The sequence below is a fragment of the Dasypus novemcinctus genome, chromosome X (genome assembly GCF_030445035.2).
Source record: "Dasypus novemcinctus isolate mDasNov1 chromosome X, mDasNov1.1.hap2, whole genome shotgun sequence".
Classification (NCBI taxonomy): Eukaryota; Metazoa; Chordata; class Mammalia; order Cingulata; family Dasypodidae; genus Dasypus; species Dasypus novemcinctus.
This window is the reverse complement of record NC_080704.1, coordinates 8,546,796-8,559,781: the sequence shown is the minus strand read 5'-3', so window position 1 is coordinate 8,559,781 and position 12,986 is coordinate 8,546,796. Positions and strand designations below refer to the sequence as shown.

Sequence of the window (12,986 nt, the reverse complement as noted above, 5' to 3'; positions counted from 1 at the left end):
CAGGAGGACTATTTCCAAGGTTGACAGATTCCAAATGTTTTATAGTCACTTCGTGAAACTGCAATATTTTTCCAACTCTCCTAAATAAAAAAATGGAGTGCAGAGAAAGTACTCTGAATCTCTCAAGCTGTAAAAATAGTCAACATTTTGCCATTTGAGAAAACAGCATAGATACTTGAGTCTCTTAACTTCTTTATGATTTTTAAAAGCATAAATTAGACGTCTCCCCTCGTCAGAATATAGTAGAAGTAATTTCTACCCTATTTTGGTTTTCTCCTGGAAGTAGAGGTCTCCGAGGCAGAGGAGTGCATCTCAGCCTGCCAGGGACCTTGAAATGGCGTCTGTTGTTCAGCAGCGGGACATGTGGATGGATTTCAGCTCTGGAATCATTTCAGTAAAGGAACAAGGACTGAAACTTGAATTATATAAAATATGGTCTTACAGTACAATTACAATTATTACAATTAAAGTTTGCCTAGAATATAAAAGGGAGGAAGAAGACAGAATTCACAGAGGTTATCCCGTGGAGCTTCCTCAGTATCACCAATTACGAAAGACATACCCGGGCTTGTGCAAACCTTAAATCCTTTAACCAGGGGGATTCTTGGGGTGTCAAGCAGAGAGGGCACCTGGCCAGGAGCTCAAGGGCTCTTTTTCCCTCTTCCTCTCCTCCTCCCTGGCTCTGAGCTTACTGTGCTGTGCATCTTGGGTTCTCTACATCATGGAGAAGCTTAGTCAGTGTTTCTCAATCACCTAAACATTTATTTGAACTCCTTAAAGTAAAATATTCAGAATATAAACCTGATGAATGTAAGTATCCAGGCCTTTAAATCAGATCCTCTGGGTAAATGATTTACTCAGCACATGAGTCTAATACAAAATAGACAGTTGATGCAATTTTTCATAGGGTTCCCCACGTTCCTTTATGGGTCCTGGCTCACCCCATATTTGGAGTTCCCTCTGTCTCTCCTTCCCTCTCTCTCTTCTTCCCAAGAGTGTGACCCTCACAGCTTTATTAGAAAACTTTCAGTCAGTGCAGCTCAACCTGTTCTACCTCCCAGGGCTCTTTGGAATTCGGAGAGCGTAAAGGTCTTGATTTGAAGAGCAGAAGTTCTAAGAATGTGACTTCTAAAACCAGGGCGTATATGAAGATGACATATGAGGCCAGGGGGAGATGTGTTGATACTCTGAAGCCCTCTAAGTTGTCCCCGGCTCTCAGCAGAGGAGGCATGTTGGGATGGAAGGACATAAGCTTGCCTGGAAGATGGCCCCGGGTGAAATCTCCACTTTATCGCTGTTTGAATTGTGTGCAACTGGACGTATCACTTAACATTTCTGTTTTGAACCTGTGTGTACTAATTCCTTGTTCTCAGGGTCAGCAAATGATGGCCTGCAGGCCAAATCCAGACTGACACCTGCTTTTGTAAATAAAATCTTCTTGGGACACGGCCACGCCCATTCATTTGCACAGAGTCCACATCTGCTTTCACGGTACAGCAGCAGTTGGGTAGTGGGGAGAGCACACATACGGCACTCAAAGGCGAAAATATTTGCTAGCTGGGTCTTGACAGAAAAAGGTTACTTATCCTGCTCTGTCTCATAGGATGACAATATAAATATAAATAAATAGTGACAGAGTTCATCACCAAACCAAGACCTGGAGTCAAAGTTAGGTTTCCTGTGCTTGCTGCAACAAGGAGGATGCGCCCTTGAGGAACATGTGGGAAGCCCCTGTCGAACCAAACTATACTATTCCACAGAGCACTCGGCAAATAAATATTTGGTAATGGCAAAAGAGCCATTCATTCATGTATCAATTCATAGATTTATTCATTTCATTTCATCTAGTTCATATTTATTAAGCAACTACCATGTATCTATAAGTGTGCTAGGCAGTGGAAATCCAAAGAAGATGAAGATCAGGGTCATTCTCCAGAGAGTTCAAGATAGAGTTGGAGCAGCAAATTAAAAACAAAAACAAACAAACAAACAAAAACCCTGCTTAATACTGGGAAAACACAGGCATGCTGAAGAAGAATTTTTTCGGATTACAATGGGAGATAATCACTGAAGAACAAGGAGGTTTGTCCCTGGCGGACACATGTAGTGCTGATGTGTTCCGAGTGAAAGGAGTCTGAAATACAAAGATACGAAGGATCCAAACCACTATGAGGAATTAGTTTTAGTTAAAGGCACAAGAAGGAGAATATGCAGCTGAATTCTAATAGAAAATTACAAAGAAAATTAAGTCTAGAGCAGGATGATCCCAAACAAAGACACAATAAGAAATCACCTGGGAATGAAAGCTTGAATTTACCTGATCCAAAGAACTATTTTATTGTGTTTTGTTATTGTGTTATAGCTGTATACCTCTGTCTCCCATTGGCTATGGCATTCTTGAGCCTAAGACCCTTCTTGGTCACTTTCATATTGACCTTACTTTGCAACCAGTATGTGCTGAATACATTTTTAAATAGAAAATAGGAAAACAAAAGTTCATGTTAAAAACAATATACATTCTGTATTAGTCAGCCAAAGGGATACTGATGCAAAGTACTGGAAATTGGTCAGTTTTCATAAAGGGTATTTATTTGGCATAGAAGCTTACAGTCACAAGGCCATAAAGAGTAAATTACTTCCCTCACCAGTCTGTTGCCATGTGTTAGAACACAATGGCTGCCGATGTCTACAAGGGTTCAGCCTTCCTCTTTCTCTCTTGGGTCTGTGGTCCAAGCTTCTTCCAATATCATTTTAGACTGGGATGAGTCTCTTCTCTCTCCCAGGGCTCGTTTCTCTCAGAGCTCAGCTGCTCTGCTTTCTTCACAAGGTCAACTGCTGACTGTCAGGCGCTCTCTCTTCCCGGGGCCTCTTCTGTGTCTATGGAGTCTGTGTTCCTCTCCTGTGTGCTTACTTCCTGGGGCTCCAGCTCAAAACTCCAACTACCTTCTGTGCCTTGTTCTCTCTGTGAATCCCTGCCCACTTGGTGGGCTGGGATTCAATGTCCTACTGATGTGGCTCAATCAAAGCCTTAATCATTATTTAATCAAGTAAAAGTGAAACCTCTGAATTTAATACATACAATCTAATATGCCCAGAGGAACAAACCAGTTTACAAACACAATCTAATCTCTATTTTCAGAATTCATAAACAATGCCAAACTGCTACACATGTCAGTGTCTTCTCATTTAATCTCTCCTAAAGTGCCCTTGTTTCTTCATGTTGAAACAACCCTCCAGTGTGCTCCTGCAACTCCTACGTTAGAAGTCTTTCAGCACTTTTTCAATAAACAGGTGGCAGTGGCTTGTCAGACTTCCACCATTCTTTCCTTGACCACCGTGCTCCGATACCACGGTGTGCATGCCTGGTGTGGAATCCTCTCGTTGGTCCCGTAAGTATCTGCAGACAGGTCTTTTGCTATTGTGAGAACCCCTCAAGGTTAAGACCTTTACAGCTGCAGCTCCTGGCCCAGCACTGGGCTCCTAAGAAGTGCTCACTCAGCATTTACAGAAATACAACGAGTGGGCGTGACCTTGCGTTCCATCCTCCAATCTAACGTATTGTCGCCATTGCATTGCATTTCACTTGCTGAACATTTTAGTATTTCACTCGAATATCTGTCAGAGATTTGGAGATCCGCTACTAATAGTAGCGAATGGTAGGTAGATGGATTGTTGAGTGCTGTGACAGTCTTTGGCCTTTGCCAATCTGAAGATCGAAGGTGTTAGACCGTATTTCTGTATAGCGCCTTTGACCAACAATTGGTACACAATGCTGACATATTGGTGAAAGTCTATTATTTTCATCAAATGGTATTTAATATTATTTTGGTTACCTCATTCATGACCACCAAAAAAAACACAACACATGTAACAACTTTCTAATGACAATTTTCCCCCAAATGTCCCCAGATAATTCCTTAACTTAGAGCACAATGCAGGCATGGTGAATATACATTGATTGCCAACTTGAATTCTGGGTAGTACATGTAGGATATTTTTAGGTATTGCAATATCTAACGAAGGTGGGATCATCAACTTGAGCATGAAAGAATCTGCAGTAATATTTTACTTTGAAAACTGGCACTAAATATAATAACAAAATGAAATGAAAAACACCGTGATGAATTTCTGGATATCCAATCCCTTTAAACAAGTGCTTTGTATTTATTGCAGAAGAACAACTTGAGAAAACTAGAAAAAGTGTGATTCAAATACAGTCCCCTTTCCAAAAACGACGACCTGCTCGGCTCCTGGAAATCGGAGCTCCGTTCTACCAAGACAACCAACTGCAGGTCAAGGTCTACTGGAAAAAGACTGAAGGTGCGTGGCTGTTTTTGCTTCTTTGTTTTAAATAGCACAGAGATTGACATGTACTTATGAAAGAGGAATGCCAAGCTCCGCTATCAGTAATAATTCGCTGAACAAAACCCTCACATGCCTCCTTTATGTACGTATTACTGCCTTCCTCTTTCTGGGTTGATGTTGATTACTGCCAATCAAGATCCCGTTCTGCCATCAGAAATAGTCAACTGCTTGAATTTTGTGATGTCAGGGATATTAGCCTATCTTCATATCTTTCCTAGAAAATTGTGACTAAAACACTCCAAGTATTTAATATTTTAAGTTGTAACTTGTTCGAAACTAGTTTTTATTAAAAACAAGGCAGACCCATAATACAGATAAAAGGCCACTATCATACCATGGACATGGCATTTTGTTGGGTTTCCTTTAAGAAGTTCCCTCTGCGTGGATTTTTTAAACTGTCATTTAAAAATTACAATGTATATATGTATGCATGTGTGTTTTTACATATGCACATGCACACATCTATATGCACATAATATATTGTAGGTATTTTTCATAACATTTTTCACACATTGTATGGATACGTCATTATTTATACACAAACGCATACATCATCATTTCTTTAGAGTGAAACATTTCTGTTTAATGGCTAAAGCTGAAGTGAACATTTATCCTTAGGATAGATTCATTTTGTTTGTTTTCTTTACTTTTAGAATATTTATTTTTGCACTATTTGATATAGTGTTTTAGAATTGTTTCGACACATTTATTTTTGTCATTCCTGTGCATTTATAAAAATATAATGAAACTAGATTTTTTTCAAGAATTCTTAAAAATGTTGTCATCCTCTAAAGTGATATTTCACTCAGGTTATCGATGGCTCATGCTGTCAGGAATACTGGCATTGGAGCAGTTCTTGTTCCCAAGTTGTCTTCCAAACTGCTAAAATTCATTCCACGGATAAAAGAGCATTAATATTGTGTATTAATTAAAGCAAATTTTTTAAATTAAATTTTATGCATTATATTAGTCGGCCAGTGGGGTACTGATGCAAAATACCAGAAGTTGGTTGGTTTTTATAAAAGGTATTTGTTTGGGGTAGGAGCTTACAGATACCAGGCCATAAAGCATAAGGTACTTCCCTCACCAAAGTCTATTTTCACATGTTGGAGCAAGATGGCTGCCGACATCTGCGGAGGTTCAGGCTTCCTGGGTTCCTCCCTTCTAGGGTTTTGCTTCTTTTTGGGCTTAGAGTTCCTCTCTTCCCGGGGTTCCAGCTTAAGACTTCAGCATCAAACTCCAACATCAAAATCCCTTAGCTCTGTCCTTGGCCATGCCTTTTTTCTATCCCTTTGGTGGGTGGGGACTCAATGCCCTACTGGCACAAGAGGTTTACCTGATTACTTAATCAAGTAAACCTATGAATCCAATATAATCTAATATGCCCAGAGGAAAAGATCAGTTTACAAACATAATCCACTATTTCTTTTTGGAATTCATCAATAAATATCAAACTGCTACTCATTAATATTACATTGAAATTATATTTAAATATAAGAAACTAATATTTATAAAATTATATAATATACTGCATTTCTTAATTTTAAATTAAAATTAAATACTAACATAAAATATTTACCAAAATACAGCATTACACTGTATCATTTTCAATATTGAAAATGTAAACATTGCAAGCATGCGTTTTGATGAATTATCACAAACTGCACATTCCCATGTAATCACTGCACACACAAATAGAATATTTTCAACTTTCCAAAAGCGCCCTCTCCCTCTTCTCTTCTCATCAAAACATAACCATACCCATCCTGACTTCTAAAACTGAAGACTGGTTTTCCTTGTATTAAAATTTATACACATAGAATCCTTCAGTTAGAATTGTATTTGGCATGTTGCAGTAAACATTATTCATAAGCCGTTCAACCATTCTGTTGATTTATATTGCTATTAGTCCCTTGTTTGAGTTCGACTACACCTCAATTTATATATGTGTTAAGCCGTTGATGGAGATCTGGTTTCTTTCCATGTTGGTGTCTTAAGACTAGTGCTGCTGCAGACACCCATGGCCATGCTTTGTGCACAGATTCTTCCACAAAGGGCTGTTCTTGGGTCATGGAGTATGCTGATCTTTAGAAGTTACCGCTTTCCAAAATGGTTGTACCAATTTGCCCTCCCATGAGCAGGCTGGAATAGTGCTGTCTGCCCCACGTGTGTCGCTGTCAGCCCTTTGAAGCGCGGCCATTCTGGTGCATGTGTAGCGATACCTGATCGCTGCTGGGATTTGCATTATCCCCATGACCAAGGAGTTGAACACCGTTTCCTCAATTTACTGGCAATTGGATCTCCTCTCCTTTGAAGTGCCTCTTTGACTGTTTAGCCATTTTGTTCTATAAGAGGCTTTTGGTTTATATATATATATATAATATATATATATATTATATATATATATATAAAGGTTTATTTTATTTATTTGTTTATTTATTTATTTATCCCCATTCATTGTTTGTACTTGCTGTGTGTTCATCTTACTTGTTTCCTTAGGAGGCACCGGGATCTGAACCCTGGACCTCTAATGTGGAAGAGAGGCACCTAATCACTTGAGCCACCTCTGTTCCTTGCTTTGTTGTGTCTCTCATTATGTCTCTTGTTGTGTCATCTTTTTGCATCAGATTACCACACCTTCCCGTTGTGCCAGTCACTGTCTTCTTTAGGAGGCACCAGGAACTGAACCAGGGACCTCCCATGTGGTAGGCGGGAGCCCAATCGCTTAAGCCACATCCACTTCCCTTTTTTTTTGTAGATTAAATGTATTGTTCATTTGTTGCTTTCACTTATTGTAGGTATTTTTTATCCTACTCTGACCCACTCTTGCCTTTTTTACTTCTTTAATGATTCTAAAGTTTAATAAAGATCAATACGTCTTTTTGTTTCCTTTAGATTTAATGCTTTAAGAAGTCTTTGCTTATACAAAAGTCAGGAAGATGCTTTCTGTTGTTATTTTTCAGAAGCAATATCATTTTACCTTTCACTCTCTTAGGTTGACTCTCACCCAGAGGTGAATTTTTGTATGAATCACTGTAGGGATAGTCAGTGTTCTTTTTTTCTTTTTGCCCCTGTTCATCTCCAGCTGTCCCAGCATCATTTATTTAAAAATGACCCCTTTGCCAAAGCTCTGCAGTGCCACTGTTGCCGTAAGTCAACTGTATATTGGCAGGTCAATTTTTTGACATTCTGTGGTATCTTTTGGCGTATTTTTCCACTTTATACTAATACCTCATAGTCTTAACTTTTATAGCTTTAAAAATATTCTTGAAATTAGGTAGCAAAAATCCTCCAGTTTTTATCTTTTTCTTTTAGATTGTCTTGGCTATTCTTGGCCCTTTGCATTTTTATATAAATATTTGAATGAGTTTATCATTCCCACTAAAAAACTTGCTGGGATCTTTATTGAGATTGCAATTGATCTATAATCTATATCTCAATGATTGGAGAATTCTCATTTTAAAAATTTCAGCTTTCTAAACCATAAATGTGCTATATCCCTTTATTCAAGTTTTAAATTTTTCTCCCAATAATGCTTTATAATACATTGTAAAGAGACTGTAACACCTTTTATGTGATGGTTCCAAGGTATTTGTGTTTATTTTTATCCTATTTTAGATAGCATGCTTTTTCTCAATTACATTGTCCAATTTTTTCTGCCAGTATACATATAAATATATTTGTATTTAAGATTGTGAATCCAACAGTATTGTTACCTTGTCTTGCTAATTATAATATTCCGTCTGATGACTCTTTGACATTTTTCTATAAAGACAACCATGAAGTCTATGAATCATGAACATTTTATATTGTCTCTCCAGACCTTTGACAGTTTTCTTCCTCTGCCTTCCTCCTGGCAGAGACTTTGAGTACTCCATTGACTCAAAGCAGTAAGAGGAGACATGATATTTTGGTCTTGTTTTTGAAAGCATCCTTTATAAGATGAATAAAATGCCCTATGATTCTTGTTTGAAAAGTTTCTTGTCATGAACAGAGATTGCTTTTTATCCACATATTCTTACTGTACCTGGTGAGATCCGTGAATTTTTCTCCTTTATTTGATTAGCATGATGGATTAAAGGGAAAATAATAGCTTGCCTCCAGGATTTATTGTGAGGATCAGAACAGTGCACATAAATGTGAGAACTAGGGGGCTTCTTGTAGGTATAGCCGAAGAGCGGCTAAAGGCATGGAGGAAAGAGGAAAGCAAGGAGGAAAAGAGCGTTTGAACTGAGTCTCATAAGGCTGCACATAGTTTTAGGATGGATTCTCCATGTTTTTCACCTTTGCAGACAACAAAGTGCCACACTTCCAAAAAAAAAAAAAGATTTCATTCTCCAATCTGCAATACAAATGCTAAGAAATGTAATTATCTTATTAAATTTGGCAAATGGAAAGGGATTAACCTTTATTGCCCTGTATCAGCGTGCAGTAATGTGATCAATATTCCCATACAACAATAATTTGAGTACATGACAAATAAGGAGCATGTTTGCCTTGAGGATACACACACATACATGCAATACTTTAAATAATCCAGTATTCGAAATAAATGAGCAGAATATCAGTGGTTTTCTTAAGTATAGAAATCTTTATAGAAACAATAATTAGGAAAGCGTACTAATGTTTATTAACAGATATCAGCATACATTGTATTGCCCAATTTGTTTTATAAGGTATACAATTACAGACCTGACCGAGAAAGAGACCAGTTTCAGAGGGAAAGAGGTGCCGTTGATTCTGGCACACACACACTCATTTATACACGCACACACACACACAAGGCTGTAGTCATGGAATACACCAGTGCTTAGGCGTGTCTATATCACAGTGCACATGTCTGATTTTTCTGAAATGTTTTTCTACCATCCACATGACAAGGTCATCTAAAGCTGGCTTTTGGGGGCAGTCTAGAGGGAATAGGGCATCTGCCATCAGTCCCAGGACACAGATACTCAACTCGCTAACTATGAAGCCTAAAGGAAGGTATAGCCCAAGGGTTTTTAGTAGAAAGAGAGTGTTGAATAAGATTATCCAATTTTTTTTTGCCTGGAACCTCATATATACACAGTGTTTCCATCTACCATGGAGTGGGCAAAATGACCTTTGAAACTTCTGAATACTCTGATTCTAGAAATATGTATTTGAAAAAAGTGAGTTTCAAGACCAAATCTAGGAATATAAAACTAGTATGTGACTTTGCAAGAATTGTATTTTTATTTTAGATGTTGTCTTTGCCTTATATCTGCTATAATGCATTTATATTATCTCAAAAATTGTATTGCTTTTATATAATAAATAGTAGTGCATACTTAGCTAGTGCTTGTTCCTCACCATGCCACCTGCTAAGTATTTCATCCAAACAATGTGTTAGGCCAAATGATTGCATACCAAAGACGTGCATGTTCTCGTCTCTAGAACCTGTGACTATGGTATGTTACATGACAAGAGAGATTGAAAGTTGCACAGGGAATTGGGGAAGATAATCAGCTGACCTTGAAATGGGAATATTATCCTTCAATATCTGAGTTAGCCCAATGTAATCACAAGGGTACTTAAAGTGCAGGGAACGGGCATCGCTTCCCACATGAGAGGTCCCAGGTTCGGTTCCCAGTGCCTCCTAAAAACAAACAAACAAAAAACAACAGGCAAACAAATGAAAAAACCATCTCAGGGGAGCCAATGTGGCTCAGTGGTTGAGCACCAGCCTCCCACTTATAAAGTCCCAGGTTCCAGCCCTGGTCCTGGTACCTCAAAAAAAAAAAAAAGAAGAAGCAGAGTGAGAGAATACGACCTTGCTGGCTTTGGAGATCAAGGAAGGATCTGTGGTAGGTTGAATTATGTGCCCCAGAAGAACATGGTCTTAATCCACTCCTATGGGTGTAACAGGACCTTTTTAAGAGGTTAGCTTCAGTTAAGGTGTGGCCCCCTGAATCGGGTTGTGCCTTCATCCTATTACTGGAGACTCTGTGAAGACAAGGCCTGTGGAAGTCACCGGAAGGTGGAAGAGAAAGGTTGTGTGTAGCAATCTGGGTGTTAAATGCAACCTCCAGTGAGCCCCCTTAGAAGGAAATGATGATTCTGTTATTGGAAACTGGAGGAAAGGCAGTCTGAGTTAAAAAGTGGCAGAGAACGATGAAATTGTCTTCTAATGTCAGATGGAAGGCAGAACGTGGATATTTAGCTAAGGAGATTTCTAAGCTAAGTGTAAAAGCTACGGTCTGGTTTCTCCTTGCCGCTTATAGTAAAATTGTGAGAGGAAATGCATCAGCTGAGAATTAAACTCTTAAGCACAAAGGAACCAGAAGTTGATGATTTGGAAAATTCTTGGCCTATCCAGAGTGCTCTGAGACGAAGGCCAGAAGCAGCTGTATTGGGGACGTCCCTGGTGTCTCAGGAAGCAAATCCCTGAGGTCAGGGCTCCTTGTGAGGTTTCACTGAACAGCCCGTTGCTGAAGAGAATGTGGCTGAACGTGGGTTCATTTCAGGAAAAGTCAGGAGTGGAAATGCAGTTCTTCAGGAAGAGTCTGTGGAGAGTCCTTTCTCTGATGGTTTGAACCCCCTTGAACCGCACGCCAAGCCAACAGGGTTTTTGCGAGATGTGTGTGAGCAGAACCACTGCCAGCCTGGACTGAAAGGGATGAACTGAAGGAAGAACGACTTCAAGGGCAGAACACGGAACCAAGGTCTGGACTGAGATCTCAGGCGGAGGCAGCAAGCCCGCCCTGTCTGTGGATGGGGTGGGTCCACCCTCGTGCTTGGAGGGGTGGGCCTGCTGGCCCATCGCTTATGGAGAGAGCTGCCACCCCAGTGCTCGGAGAGCGCGGGGCCCGTTCCCCAGCCTTCATGTATGGCTGGCTACTGTCCAGGTGCTTGGACAGGGTGAGGCCTTCACCCCAGTGTTTGGGGGGGCATGGAGAGTGTGGGGCTGCCACTCCATCAGGCCTGGGGGACGAGCACCCAGAAGCAGCTGTATCGGGGATGTCCCTGGTATTTCAGGGACAATCATCCATCCACTGATGACTCAGACCTTTAGGTCTACTGGAGTTGGCCCTACTGTGTCAGGCTTGTTTGGAGCCCATGGCCCCCATTGCCCTTCCAGTTTCTCCCTTCTGGAATTGGAATAGCTATCCTATGCCTGTCCCAGCATTGTATTTTGGAAGCAGGTAGCTTGTTTTCTAGGTTTTACAGGTGTATCAGAGGGAAAGGAATTTTGCCCTAGGGCGGACCAAACCCATAACTGATTTTGATGAGACTTTGTACTTGGTATTGTTGCAGAAATGATTTAAGGCTTTTTTTTTTTTTTTTACGGTAGAATAACATTTATTGAAATTAATGAAAACAAATCATTGATGGGCACAACATAATCAAGGCATATTCATAAGTAATGTGGGACAAAGAATTGAGTTTAATTCTTCCTACTTTTCGAAAATTGCAGAAAAAAAGTTGAATACCAAAATAATGCTCTAGTACTTCAGTTAAACAAATGGGTTCTCTTCCATAGTGGACTCGTGAAATAACAACTTGCTTTTCCTCCTCTTTCAATCCTTACATCCTTCTTTGCATTTCGTCTATTTTTTTAATGTTACATTCAAAAAATATGAGGTCCCCATATACCCTTTCCCCCCCACCCCATGACATGACTCCTGGGGATGAGCCTCCCTGGCCCCGAGGGATTACTACCAAGTACCAGCTGATGATGTAACTAGAAAATGACCTTGAGTAAAAGAGTCAACTCGGACCAGCAGATTTAAGGCTTTTTGGATGCTGTAATGGAATGAATGCATTTTGTAAGTGGGAAGAATATGTCTTTTTGGTGACCAAAGGGCAGACTACAGTAGGTTGAATTATGTATCCTAGAAAAACAGGTCTGTCATCATTCGCATGGACATGAACCCACTGTAATAAGGACTTTTCGAAGGTGTTATTTTTAGTAAGAAGTGTCCAGTTGAAAAGGTTGGACCTTAATCCTATAGCTGGAAACTTTTTGAAGACCAAACCAGGAAGGAGTGAAGGAGACAGAAGCTGGAAGTGAGTGCAAGAGAAAGGAGAAGACACTACCGTGTGCTTTGCATATGGCGGGAAAGCCAGGGACTCAAGTGTCACCAGCCCCAAAGCAAAGTCTGGCAGATGACTCGATCTGGACTTCTCCTGGCCTCAGAGCCTTGAGCCAGTCAATTCCTGTTGTTTAAGCCAGCGCACTGTGTGGTATTTGTTTTAGCAACTGCTTAGCTAATACAGGGCCACATCCAAGAATGTGGGGAGGTTTCAGAAGCTGGAAAAGGCAAGGAAATAGATTCTCCTCTAGGCTTGCCAACACGCTGACCTCCAGAATGTGGGAGAATAAGTTTGCGTTGTGTTAAGCCACTGAGTGTCTGGCGATTTGTTATAATAGCAGTAGGGAGCTAGTGCTCTCCCTGATGTGATCCTCCTAAGACGCCTGTCGCCTGGCCCTTGTAGGCTCCTTGTTCTCAGATGAAGAGCCTGAGGCACAGTGGGTTAGGGACCTCCTTGCTCAAGGTCACACTCCCTGGATATCATGAGGGCCAAAGGTGTGCCCTCCTCATCCAGGCTTCTGTCTAAGAAACTAAATGCAAGGAGGCAACTGGGGCCGGATATCA

The 12,986-nt window shown here is 40.3% G+C and overlaps 1 protein-coding gene across 1 annotated transcript in view; it reads left to right on the top strand.

Moving 5' to 3' along the window:
* The window catches only part of ANOS1 (anosmin 1), a 177,140-nt gene that overhangs the window by 150,249 nt on the left and 13,905 nt on the right, over positions 1–12,986 (top strand). Inside the window, exon 9 of the mRNA XM_071212938.1 lies at positions 4,174–4,320. Coding sequence (XP_071069039.1) covers positions 4,174–4,320 — 147 coding nt within the window. The remainder of the gene's footprint in view (positions 1–4,173; positions 4,321–12,986) is intronic.